Here is a 12,291-nt window from a genome sequence, read left to right on the forward strand (position 1 = left end):
AAAAAAAAAAAAGCTCAGGTCTCCATCCAATGGCTCCATCTTCCTAAACCGATCATCTGTTCCTTAGATACTGAAAGCTTCCAGGGGACTTCCCCGGTGGTCCAGGGGTTAAGACCTCCAATGCAGGAGGTGTGGGTTCAATTCCTGGTTGGGGAGCTGAGATCCCACGTGCCTCATTGCCAAAAAACCAAAACATAAAACAGAAGCAATATGGTAATAAAGTCAATAAAAACTTAAAAAGAGAAAGCTTGCAGGACTTCCAGCTGGACCTCTGACAGCATGTGGGCAGGGCTCCTTTACATTAGAGCATCCAGGACTTTGGGAGAGTGTGTGTTAGGAACACAAGGTCACACAGGACTCATTGCTCAGCTTTTAGGACTCCCCCCTCTTCTCCCCAGTCCCACCCCCAGAGAAACCAGACACGGCTAGTTCAAAAGTGAGCCAATCTCTGGAATCTCTCCCACAATATCCTTCTTTCCCATCCAGCCTTACAACTCCACTGAAACAATCACAGCCATGCACATAAAGGAGATATGATTGAGTGGACTGGGGCTCACAAGATCTTACCTTGACTTTATTTTTCAAAGAATTAAAAAAAAATTGTCTTGATTTTCTGTGTTTTTCCAAATGCAAAGTGGTAGATTACAAAAGTTAAAAGTGCAGAAATGCTCAGTTCAGGGACTTACAAACAGATCACCACAATGAATGTGTTACAGGAAGCAGAGGCTCAACACTATCTGTGTGCCAGGAGATAAAAGTTAAAGTCGTTCTTAAACAGACCACATCGAGTTGTAAATATGAAAGTGCTGCAGTCTTTGGAGGAGTCACTGAGAGCCGAGCTTGGCATTCAGGGCACTTGGGTTCTAATTCAGGCTCTGAAATATCCCCTTGGGCGCATCACTCCCCCTGGGGGGATTTCCAAGGTTCTCCTGGAGAGGAAGCTTGCTGAGGCTTTCCTTGCAGTGGTAAAGATTCAACCAGGCTGTTCATAAATAATAAAAATGGCTCATGAGACCTGAGTGTTACTATATATATAAGTGCTTTACCTGACAGAGTGGGTTGATTATTTTTTATTTAGTAGTTTATTATTACTTAGAAGCTGATGAAAGGTAAGCGTCAGGATCCCTCACTTGCACAGTCCCTTAACAATGATGATACTGGGCTTCCTTAGTGGCTCAGTGGAGAAGGCAATGGCACCCCACTCCAGTACTCTTGCCTGGAAAATCCCATGGATAGAGGAGCCTGGTAGGTTGCAGTCCATGGGGTCATGAAGAGTCAGACACAACTGAGCGACTTCACTTTGACTTCTCACTTTCATGCATTGGAGAAGGCAATGGCAACCCACTCCAGTGTTCTTGCCTGGAGAATCCCAGGGACGGGGGAGCCTGGTGGCCTGCCGTCTATGGAGTCACACAGAGTTGGACACGACTGATGCGACTTAGCAGCAGCAGCAGCAGTGGCTCATTAGCAAAGAATCTGCCTGCCAGTGCAGGAGACACAGGTTCGATCCCTGGTCTAGGAAAATCCCACGTGCCCCCGCAACTAAGCCAGTTCGCTACCACTACTGAGCCTGTTCTCTGGAGCCCATGCTCTGCAGCAAGAGAAGCCACTGCAGTGAGAAGCCCTCACACCAAACTAGAGAAAAGCCTGAGCAGCAATGAAGACCCATAAATAAATAAATTACAAAAAAAAAAGTCTGAGAAAAACAATTCTAAAATTATGTTGCTTGTCAGAATGTGTCATTTGTTGTGATTTATCATTCTAAACAACTGTTCAAGGTCACTCAAAGCCGGTACACTGGGACAATCCTGAGGGACGGGATGGGGAGGGAGGTGGGAGGGGCGTTAAGGATGGGGGACAGATGTACACCCATGGCTGCTTCATGTCAGTGGATGGCAAAACCACTACAATATTGTAAAGTAATTAGCCTCCAATTAAAATTAATTAATTAAAAAATAAATAACTGTTCATTTTAGCACAGAATTTTGTCGAGAAGGCTTTGCCAATTATGTAAACTTGATTCCCCTCTCAAAAATTTAGATCCACCCCTGCCTATGAGGTAGGAACCATTAACAATGCTATCCTGCAGATGATGAAACAGACCCAGAGATGTTAAGTTACTTGCCCAAGTACACACAGCCAGTAGGCAGTGGGATCCAGATTTGAACCCAAGCAGCCTGGTTCCACTTGGAATGTTGTTAACTATATACTTTATTACTTCTTATAATTTTTACATAGAGCTCCTAGAAAACTCTCCGTAACACTCAATACCTGGTAGCTACTATTACTCTGTAAATTAAAAACTGTTTTTGCAATAATGGGAATGCAGCCCCATCCTTATTTAAATAAAGCATATCAATTTGAAAGAAGATGGATTTTATACAAGACATTTGTTTTTTTTAAAAAATGTAGCTAATTTTATTTTAAAAAATTATTTATGGTTGCGCTGGGTCTTCATTGCCGCACAAGCTTTTTTCTCTAGTTTCAGCAAGCAGGGGCGACTCTAGTTGCGGTACGCAGGCTTCTCATTGTGTTGGCTTCTCTAGTGGTAGAGCATGGGCTCTAGGGAGTGTGGGCTTCACTAGTTCCAGAACATGGGCTCAGTGGTTGTAACTTTCAGGCTGTAGAGCACACGCTCAACAGTTGTGGCCCAAAGCATGTGGGATCTTCCCGGATCAGGGGTGGAACCCTCATCTCCTGCACTGGCAGGTGGATTCTTTACCACTGAGTCACCAGGGAAGACCAAGACTTGCTTTTTAATATTAATTTCCTGAAAGATGCTCTCAAAGCTGTATCAGTCTCAATGTGGTCCATGCATTGCCCGCATCAGGACCATCGGGGTCCCATCCAAACCTAGTGGATGGACACTGATGGGAGTAAGGCTCAGGAATCTGAATATTAAAGAGCCCCTGAGTGTCCTTCTGCAAGATAAAGTTTGAAAACCACTGCAGATAATGGGTTTATTACACTATGGGTAATACTGTTTATAGATGAGGCGTGGGGGAAGAAGCATCTTGAATCTAGCATACATTAGTAATATTTTCAGTTAAAGATAAGTAATAGGAATTACAATACAGGCTAACAGGCAAATTCAGGTACATTAAAATTCACAAGTTCACTGACATCTAAAAATTGTTTGTGCTCAGTTGCTCAGTCATGTCTGACTCTGCGATCCCATGGACTGTAGCTCAACAGGCTCCTCTGTCCATGGGACTCTTCAGGCAAGAATACTGGAGTGGGTTGCCATTCCTACCATTTCTTACTCCAAGGGATCTTCCCAATTCAGGGATCGAACCCGAGTCTCCTGCATCTCCTACTTTGGCAGGCAGATTCTTTACCATCGAGCCACCTGAAAAGCTCTGACAGCTGTTCACCAAATACCACATGTGTAATTAAAATATGACAAATGCACTTGTCTATATGAAACACCAACAGAGTCAGGGATATAGAGAATAGACTGATGGTTGCCAAGGAGGAGGGGGGTGGGAGAGGGTTGGATTGGGAGTTTGGGGTTAGCAGATGCGAACTATTAGCTATAGAATGTATACACAACGGGTCTTACTGCATAGCACAGGGATTGTATTCAATACCCCGTAACAAACCATAATGGAAAAGAATATGGAAGAAGAATATGGGATTTCCTTGGCAGTCCAGAGGTTAAGACTGTGTTGCCAATGCAGGCGGTGTGGGTTCGATCCCCTGGTTGTGGAGCTAGGATCCTTGTGGTGTGGCCAAAAGATTAAAAAAAAAAAAAAAAGTAAAATACAAATAAGTCACAGTACAGTGACCCAATCAAATTAAAGAATGTACATATATATAACTGAATCACTTTGCTATACAGCAGAAACTAATACAACTACAACTGTATTGTAATTCAACTACAATTCAATAAAAACAAATTTTAAAAAATGGTTCACATATAATTTTGAAGGCCATAATGATTGAGACCACAGCATTAACTGCATTGCCAGGCACTGTTCAAAGCATATTAATTACTCTTCAAAATCCTTTAATTAAGTAATCGAGTCACCCCCATCCTCAAGATGGGTAAATAGAGGCTCGATGTGAATTAGGGCTTCCCAGGTGGCGTTAGTGATAAAGAAACTGCCTGACAATGCAGGAGACACAGGTTCGATCCCTGGTTTGGAGAGCATGGCAACTCACTCCACTATGCAAACCTGAAGAAGCCCATGGACTGAGAAGCCTGGTGGTTTACGAACCATAGGGTCGCAGAGTCAGACATGACCGAAGTGACTTAGCACTCACACAGATGTGAACTAACGCTCCAGTAAGCACAGAGACAGGGTTCGAACCCAGAAGTCTGGTTCTGGAGGCTGTGCTCTCAAGTCCTACATCTTATACACATAATTTTTTTTTTTTAAGAGGATAGGGATAAGAAGGTAAAATCACAAATTTTCACAAAAACTTTTATATTCAGAGTTTTCTCCTGATTTAGTCATTTTCCAGAAGAATAAACGGTGCCTTGGGCTGATGACAGCATGAAATCACTAACATGGGCCAAACCAATGTTCTTATAAGCAGGAAAGTTCAGTGTTAAGCCTACTTGGACTTGCAGATGTCAGAGCTTTAATCCCTCCTCTTAGCTCATAAACAGAATCTTTGTTTCAGTGCTTCCCACATCTTCTCCCTCTGCCCCGTAAAAAGTTTTCGGATCTTTACCCTAGATTCCTTCCCTCAGCACTTCAGCTGCCCAAGCCTAACAGCGGGCTCCAACATCAAGTGCTGACCATCCCCAGCACTTTTGATGTATTACCTACCCAACCCTCATAACTCTGTTCTTTCCCACTTTGTACAAAATTGGAGACTGAAGCACTCAGGACTATGCTCAGCATTACGGAGCTGAAAAGCGCCTGAATCAGGAATTGAGCCCCGGTAGCCGGCATCAAGTCCCTGTCCTTAACCAAAACATCTGCCATTTCATATACCACAGTACACGAGGTCCTTTACACAAACTAGCAGCTGGATCCTGTAGTATGCTCAGGAGGAGGTGTGTGCCCTGCTGTAAGGGACAGGAAAAGAAGGCATAGAGAGGCACAGAGGAGCTTGTCCAGGCCACACAGCTGTAAAGGGCAAAGGAGAGACCAGCCTTGCTCTCTGTATGCCAAGCTTGCACATTCCTCCTCCACCACACAGCCTCCTGGAATTTTTATGGGTTATTCCTCATGGCAGTCCTACAAGAGAAGAATCGTTCCATTTTGTAGATAAGCACATCCTTAAGGCAGAGTTGACGTGAAAGTAACCATGGGATGTTTAGGCAGATTCTGTTTTCCAGATCTGCCTTCAAACCAAGGCGCTGGGAAAGGGGTCTTATCTCTTCTTCTCATCCTGCAAAAGCATGCTTTCAGCTAAACAATTTAAATACATGTGTGCAAACAGCACCAGAAGATGCAGAAATACACCGTCTACGTTTACCAGGACAGAGCCCTTTCTCCCTATAAGGTCTATGCATTGATATTTGTGGGAACCTGTTCTATATTCTTTCAAGAGCCTTCCTATCCATCAGACATTGTATTGAGAGTTCATATTCGCAGGTTTCATTCACTTGTGAGGTTAAGCCATTTAAAAAATCCTGGCAGATACACAGAGTATTAACCAGGGGAACTGAGACCCTTTGGTTCTTCGTCCTCCGCCCATCATTTGGCCATCTTTAAGCTACTAAAGCAATAAGATATGAAAACTGTGTTCTCCCGGTTTTCAGATGAGAAAAGTGGAAGCTTCCACGAGTTTAGAACATTTCCTAGACGTGCTCTCTCTCTGGAACAACTGGAAACCAACAGCAACCTGCCAACACTCTACCCCACAGGCGCATCTGAAAGAACCTTGCAGTTAACTTAGGGTTCTGGTTCAGAAATGAACAAAACCAGCAGAAACCCGCGCAGGTAACAGGAGCCGAAGAGGTTTGGTTCCGCAGGACTTTAAAGTGCAGACACAATTCTGCAAGAAACTTCGTCATCCAGACTCTCTCCTCGAGGGAACAGTAGATGGGGAAGCTCCCAAGCAGAAGACCAGGGACGGAGAGAAGAAGAGGGGACGATGTGCCAGGACATGGGGGTGATCCCACCCTCCCTCGCGTCCAGTAGCCTGTCCCGCAGCCACGCGCCCGAAGGCGGCGGTGGGAAGACACTGAAGCCGGCGCCCGGGGCCCACCTGGGGCCCCCTAGAACTCCACTTACTTGATCCGATGTGTCCTCCCAGCTCCTCGCCTCTTCCAGCAACCCGGCGCAGAGCGGCAGCGCAAAGCACAGCCCGAGCAGCGGGAACATGGTGAGGCTGGGCGGCTGCACCAAGACGCTGCGGTACGCGCGGTTACAGCGCGGGACTCAGGGCTGCGCTCCGAACTGCAGACGCGCGCGGCCCCGCCTCGCGCCCCGCCCCGCCCCCTGAGCCCTCCGGCCACGCCCCTGAGCCCTCCGGCCACGCCCCTGAGCCCTCAGGCCACGCCCCCACGCCTATTCGGGTCCCGCCCCTGCTCCTTCCGGCCCCGCCCCCTGAACCCTCCGGCCGCCCCTTAGCCCCTTCTGCTCCGCCCCCACGACTATTCGGTCCCGCCCCTTCTGGCCCTGCCCCTTAGCCCCTCCGGCCCCTGCGCCCCTCCTGCCCTGCCCCTGGCGCCCTGTCGCGGCTCCTCACCCCTCGCGGGTTCAGACTCTTCACTCCCGCGAGGCCAGCGCTGGGTCCGCTGCATCCACGCCGGGTGCCCCCAGCCCAGAGTGCACGGTTCGCCCCCCATCGCTCTTCGCCTTCCCACCAGTACCTTCAGTAACCCCACTCCTGCCCCGCCCCTCCCTCGCCTTCTCCAACCAGCTCTGCGGGCACCTGCCACCACCTGCATGCCCCTCTCCCGCTCCTTCGTGAACTCGCGCCATTCTTGTCGCAGGAGGACACGGTAAGGGCCAACCTGACCCTCCATGTACAGTCCGCCCCCTTCACCTGCTATACAGAGCTCGCTCCCGCACCGCATGTATACCGCCCGCCCACTTCCAATATATACCACCTCCCACCTGCTACATGCACCACCACCATTCCCACACCTGTCACCTGAAAGCATCAGGAGACCTTCTTCTGGGAAAATAGTGCGTTCCCCTTGACATCCAGCACTGATGCTTACAAGCCCAGTTGAGGGAATGCTAAGTGGTCTAACGCAGAAAGTACCAGCAATGTGGTCCCCTTTTATATGGCTCTGGCATAAGGGAACAGAAAGGAGGAAGTTAGAGTTGGCACCACGTCGTAGTACTTCTGATTTTTTTGGTTATTAATCATAAAAATGAATGTCACTGTTATCATAGTTACAGACTATTGGTCATGTTTCTGTCCTGTCATAGGAAGAATTTTTAATAATCTGCCAACCATTCACCCACCGGCCTTTTAGAGTCTGGGATCCATCTTTGCACCTGGCAGATACACAGTGATCTGGATCTGCTTGTTTCCAAAAGGCAATTACCTCAAAGACACTTAAAAAAAATTTTTTGTCGTGATACTGCTGCTGCTAAGTCGCTTCAGTTGTGTCCGACTCTGTGCGACCCCATAGACGGCAGCCCACCAGGCTCCCCCGTTCCTGGGATTCTCCAGGCAAGAACACTGGAGTGGGTTGCCATTTCCTTCTCCAATGCATGAAAGTGAAAAGTGAAAGAGAAGTCGCTCAGTCGTGTCCGACTCTTAGCGACCCCATGGACTGCAGCCCACCAGGCTCCTCCGTCCAAGGGATTTTCCGGGCAAGAGTACTGGAGTGGGGTGCTGTTGCCTTCTCCTTGTCATGATAAAAATCACATAAAATAAAAAGTACTATTTTAACTGTTTACCCTATTTACCTGTACAGTTGGGTGACACTAAGTACGTTCACATTATCATGCAACTTTTACCATCATGCATCTTCTGAATTTTTCACCTTAAGACATTTTTTATGTCTCTGTAAAAATTCCTTCTAAATCAATACACTGAGTAATAAGTTGGCATCCATCTCAGTGGCCAAAAACAGGGAAATGGTTAACTCAAAAGACAGAATATCCATCCTGTGGAATATTACGCAGCTGTTAAATAACAATCATTAAGTGCATGGAAACAGGAAAAACGTTTACAGCGTAATTTAAAGGAAAAATCAGATTGTATAACCATATCAAAAGTATGAGTTTAATTAGGTAAAAATACATATGAGTGGTCATTAGAACTAGGGAAGAATGAAAACAGTGGGTGTGTTAGCTTATGGCAGTATCTCTTTTTAAAATATTTTGTTTTCTCCTGTTGAAATGTTGATTTTTGTTAAACAAAGACATTAAGGGGCTGGGGGAGTGTTGTTTTGGTGAAATAAATGGAAAGAAAATCATTGTCATTAGCAATTAAACATGTAATAGCCTGTACGCGGGCTAATTAAAAAAACATGCCTCCACCATGGAGTGACAGTAGCCGGTCCAACAAGGCTTCCACAACAAAAGCACCGGTAAGGGAGAGCTTTGAAGTAATCAGAGGGTTTTTATTCTTAGTTCTTTACTAACCGTGAATTACAGATGCATCCTGGGCACACTTAGAAACGTCACAGCATGCCAAGTATGTGCAGTCCCCTCCTCATTTGAAAACTAAGAGGGAGAAAAATAATAGAAGAAAATAAAAAAGAGGAGAGCCCCAAATCTTCTGGAGTTTTGCCCCCACCATCTCCTTGCCTCCAAAAGGAAATGCCTGCTTAAAAACTGAAAGTTGAATTTGGACAAAACTGGTTTATTTGAAAGTAAACATTAACAGCTACTGTTATTTCAATCTGTCAATCCTCCAGCAACACTGGGGACCTCGTCTTGGTCTTTCTCTTCTCCCCTCTCCTACTCAACTCTTGTTTTGTTTGACCTTATATATGCCCTTTGTCCCATTGTGTCCCAACTGGTTCCTGCAGAGGTCAAGTCATCCAGAGAAATGAGTTTTCTTTTCTCCATCTGCTAGGACTCTGCAGTTCTACTCTAGGTGGTGGTGCTGATTCACTGTTACATTTGTTTTATGGCACCTTTGACCTAAGGGATCAGAACTTCCTTGAGGGCCCCAAGTTTTCTTCCACAAATTGTAACATTGTGCTCAATGCATGCCTAGCCTTTAAGGACCATTTGATGAATGGAATTAGGGGATAAGAGGCCTGGTGGGGCAGGGAGCTGGCTGTGCCGGAGGAAGACTGCTGGGCTGTATTCTAAACTTGGTCCCTTTCTAGCTACGCAACTTGAGAGTTTCTGAACTTCCCAGTATTTACAGAACTTCCTAAGCTTCTGAGTGACATCAGAATGTCTGTGTGACCAAGAGGAGATGGTCTTTAAACCTAGGGAGGTGTCATACAAATAAAACCCAGTGAAGGTTTCCAAAACTCTCCGTAAGCATAGGTGATTATTAGCCTTATCAGTCAGGATGAATAAATTAATGATCCCCCTTCAAAGGAGCCGAGGTATCCCCACACATATGTCCTTTGATGCCAGGCGTTACTGGTTTTACTGTGTGAAACCACCGAGCTCAAAGAACCTCAAAGCTGGAAAAGACCTAAAACCCAGTCCCGATTTTTCCAGTGAGACCTGTAAGGGGTTTGCAGGGCCCATTCTCTAGTTAAACACAGAGCTCCAGTCAGGACCCATGTGTTCACAGACAGGGTCTGGATGCAGGGCTCAGCAACAAGGGTGTCTTAGTACAAGAGTGAAGAAGATCTGCTGGTCAGGGAGGCCCCTGTGCCAGCTCTTGCCAGGAAGTGGCTCCGTGTGTGACTAAAGGATGGGGCAAGGGATCCAGGATTTTAGAATCAGGCTCATTGGAGTTAGGAGCTTTTCCCTGGTCCCCTACGTGAGACCACCAGTGGATGGGCCTGGCCAGCGTAGCCAGGGCAGAGAGACTGAAGAGGGAAGGCAGGCTCTGCCGTTGGTTTCTTTTCTTCTCCCTCGAATTTACCCTTGGTCGCCTTCTGGTCCCTCTATCTAGCTGCTCTGATATTCAAGCTCCTCCTCTGCGCCTCCCCCCGCCCCGCTGAGGCCCCTTTACCCAAGCTTCTTTCTGAACATCTGCAAGGCCGTTGTTCTATTCTAGGCCAGCTCTTTCCCACTTCCTCCGACTCACCTTTTTATCTGCTTATATGACATTGTGTTTCTCCTGAACCCTTGACAGCTTTGCGTACTCATGATAGTTTCTTTTTTTTAGTGACTTTTTTTTCTTTTTAATCAAAAAGATAGGAAGAGAAAATGGATTCCTTCTGGCTTTGCCTCCACGATTTCTCAGGGGCCCTTGGTACCTTGGGGGGTCATGTCATTGTTGCTCAGTTGCTAAGTCATGTCTGATTCTTTGCAACCCCATGGACTGCAGCCCGCCAGGCTTCTCTGTCCTTCCCTATCTCCCAGAGTTGGTCAAAGCCAATTTTCACCTAGTTTACAGATGGTGACTCTTACCCAGAGAGATTTATGAGAGAGGAAGCAGAGAATACAGTTTTCCTATTTCTTTTGATTGATGATTTGCTAAATATGTCAACACTCACGAAGTGTAGCACAGCATATTCTACTTGAATTTTCTGTTTACACATTTGAGACCCTAGACTTGATTTGCTCGTGGGCAAGGATTGTCTCAAGCTCATTTTTATATCCCCTGGAATATAAAAATATCCCCTGGAATCTCTATTCCAGTCTTCCTGGAATACAGTCAGCATGCAGTGTGTTTGATAGATTGGAAGAATGTGTATCTGTGTCATGAACCCCTGTGCTAGCTGTGTGCCATGATATAACAGGAGTTCTAGACATGATCCTGGAAGAATTTAACCATTTAGATATGAAGCTGGAACTAACAGTGTAGTTTGAGCTGAAGGGTGAGATGCTAAGTGGAGAGGAGGGTGAGATTGTGATTGTGGTCTAGGATAATTAGAGAAGGCTTTGGAGAGGAAGAGAAAATTATTCTTTGTATGAATCAGACTTGAAAGCCGGACAGAGAAGACAGGGTGTTCAGGAGACAGAAGAAGGAGAGGGTGCAAGCATGGAAAAGGCTTTAGACATCGTGGAAAATTCACAAAATGTTGGGGGAAAGGTCCAAGTTTGGGAAGTTACCTGTAGAATGTTCTTGAGCGAGTAGTCGCCAAGGGCAAATCTGCCAATTTTTTCCATCAAGCTAACTTTTTAAAAGAACTGTCCTTTACTTTAAGAGTTTTGTCACTCCCACCAGTGCTGGTGTCTCTCTGGGTTCCTGGGGGGAAGGGTGAGAGGAGTATGTTCCCGGGGGGTCGTATATACATTGGGGAGAATGGGGTGGGTGAAAGAGGTGGTGAACCAGAGCCTCAGGAAGGCGTTGAGAGGAAAACATGCCCGGGTGATTCCAAAATTCTGCCCACATTCCCCACAAACATGGTACCGTATACCTAGGTGGTATAAAAATTACTACTATTTCAGTGACCCATACTTACTGCTGTTATTAATACTATAGAGTGAGTAGTTAAATATGCTTTTTTGAAGAAGTCTTTCCCATTAATAAAACTTTAAAAAGTAATTTTTGCTTGATAAATGTAAGTGATCTAACCTAATATAAGCAAAAAGTACAACTGCAAATCAAATAAACTTGAAATTTCAATGCAGCCATGTAAAAGTGAGCAAGCAGTGATAAATCAAGTAAGTTGTTCTTAAGAAACCATTCGAGTTAAATGAAGTGGCTTGTTGCCAGATGCTGTCTTGATCGGTTGGTTACCTTATTTAGGATTCTGATGGAAATGTTTACACGGCCACGAAATTCTGAGTGTAAGTTGGGCTCAATAAACATTTCATGTGATGCACGCACGCATGTGAGAAGAACACGTATACTTTTAAAAAATTCATTTCATTGAAGTCTGGTTGATTTACAGTGCATTAGTTCCTACTATCGGAGAATGCGATGGCACCCCACTCCAGTACTCTTGCCTGGAAAATCCCATGGACAGAGGAGCCTGGTAGGCTGCAGTCCGTGGGGTCGCGAAGAGTCCGACACGACTAAGCGACTTCACTTTCACTTTTCACTTTCATGCATTGGAGAAGGAAATGGCAACCCACTCCAGTGTTCCTGCCTGGAGAATCCCAGGGACGGGGGAGGCTGGTGGGCTGCCGTCTATGGGGTCGCACAGAGTCAGACACGACAGAAGCGGCTTAGCAGCAGCAGTTCCTACCATACGGCAGAGTGAGTCAGTCAGGTGTGTTCTTTTTCACGTCCTTTTCCATTTTGGTTTGCCACAGGATATTGAGCATAGTTCCTGGTGCTGTAGAGTGAGATCAGTTCATTTTTAACTTAATGCTCTCAAGGTGTGTGTGATGGGCA

At 46.0% G+C, this 12,291-nt stretch overlaps 1 protein-coding gene across 1 annotated transcript in view; it reads right to left on the reverse strand.

The window, feature by feature from the left end:
* Positions 1–6,334, reverse strand: part of ITIH5 (inter-alpha-trypsin inhibitor heavy chain 5) — an 82,609-nt gene extending 76,275 nt beyond the window's left edge. Inside the window, exon 1 of the mRNA XM_086334815.1 lies at positions 6,195–6,334. Within this exon, the coding sequence (XP_086190941.1) occupies positions 6,195–6,284 (90 nt within the window). The 5' untranslated portion in view covers positions 6,285–6,334. The remainder of the gene's footprint in view (positions 1–6,194) is intronic.
* Between the last annotated feature and the right edge of the window lie 5,957 nt (positions 6,335–12,291).

This window comes from Bos grunniens, chromosome 13 (assembly GCF_055505025.1).
Source record: "Bos grunniens cultivar Pamir isolate PY7600 chromosome 13, Bosgru_T2T1.0, whole genome shotgun sequence".
Taxonomy (NCBI): Eukaryota; Metazoa; Chordata; class Mammalia; order Artiodactyla; family Bovidae; genus Bos; species Bos grunniens.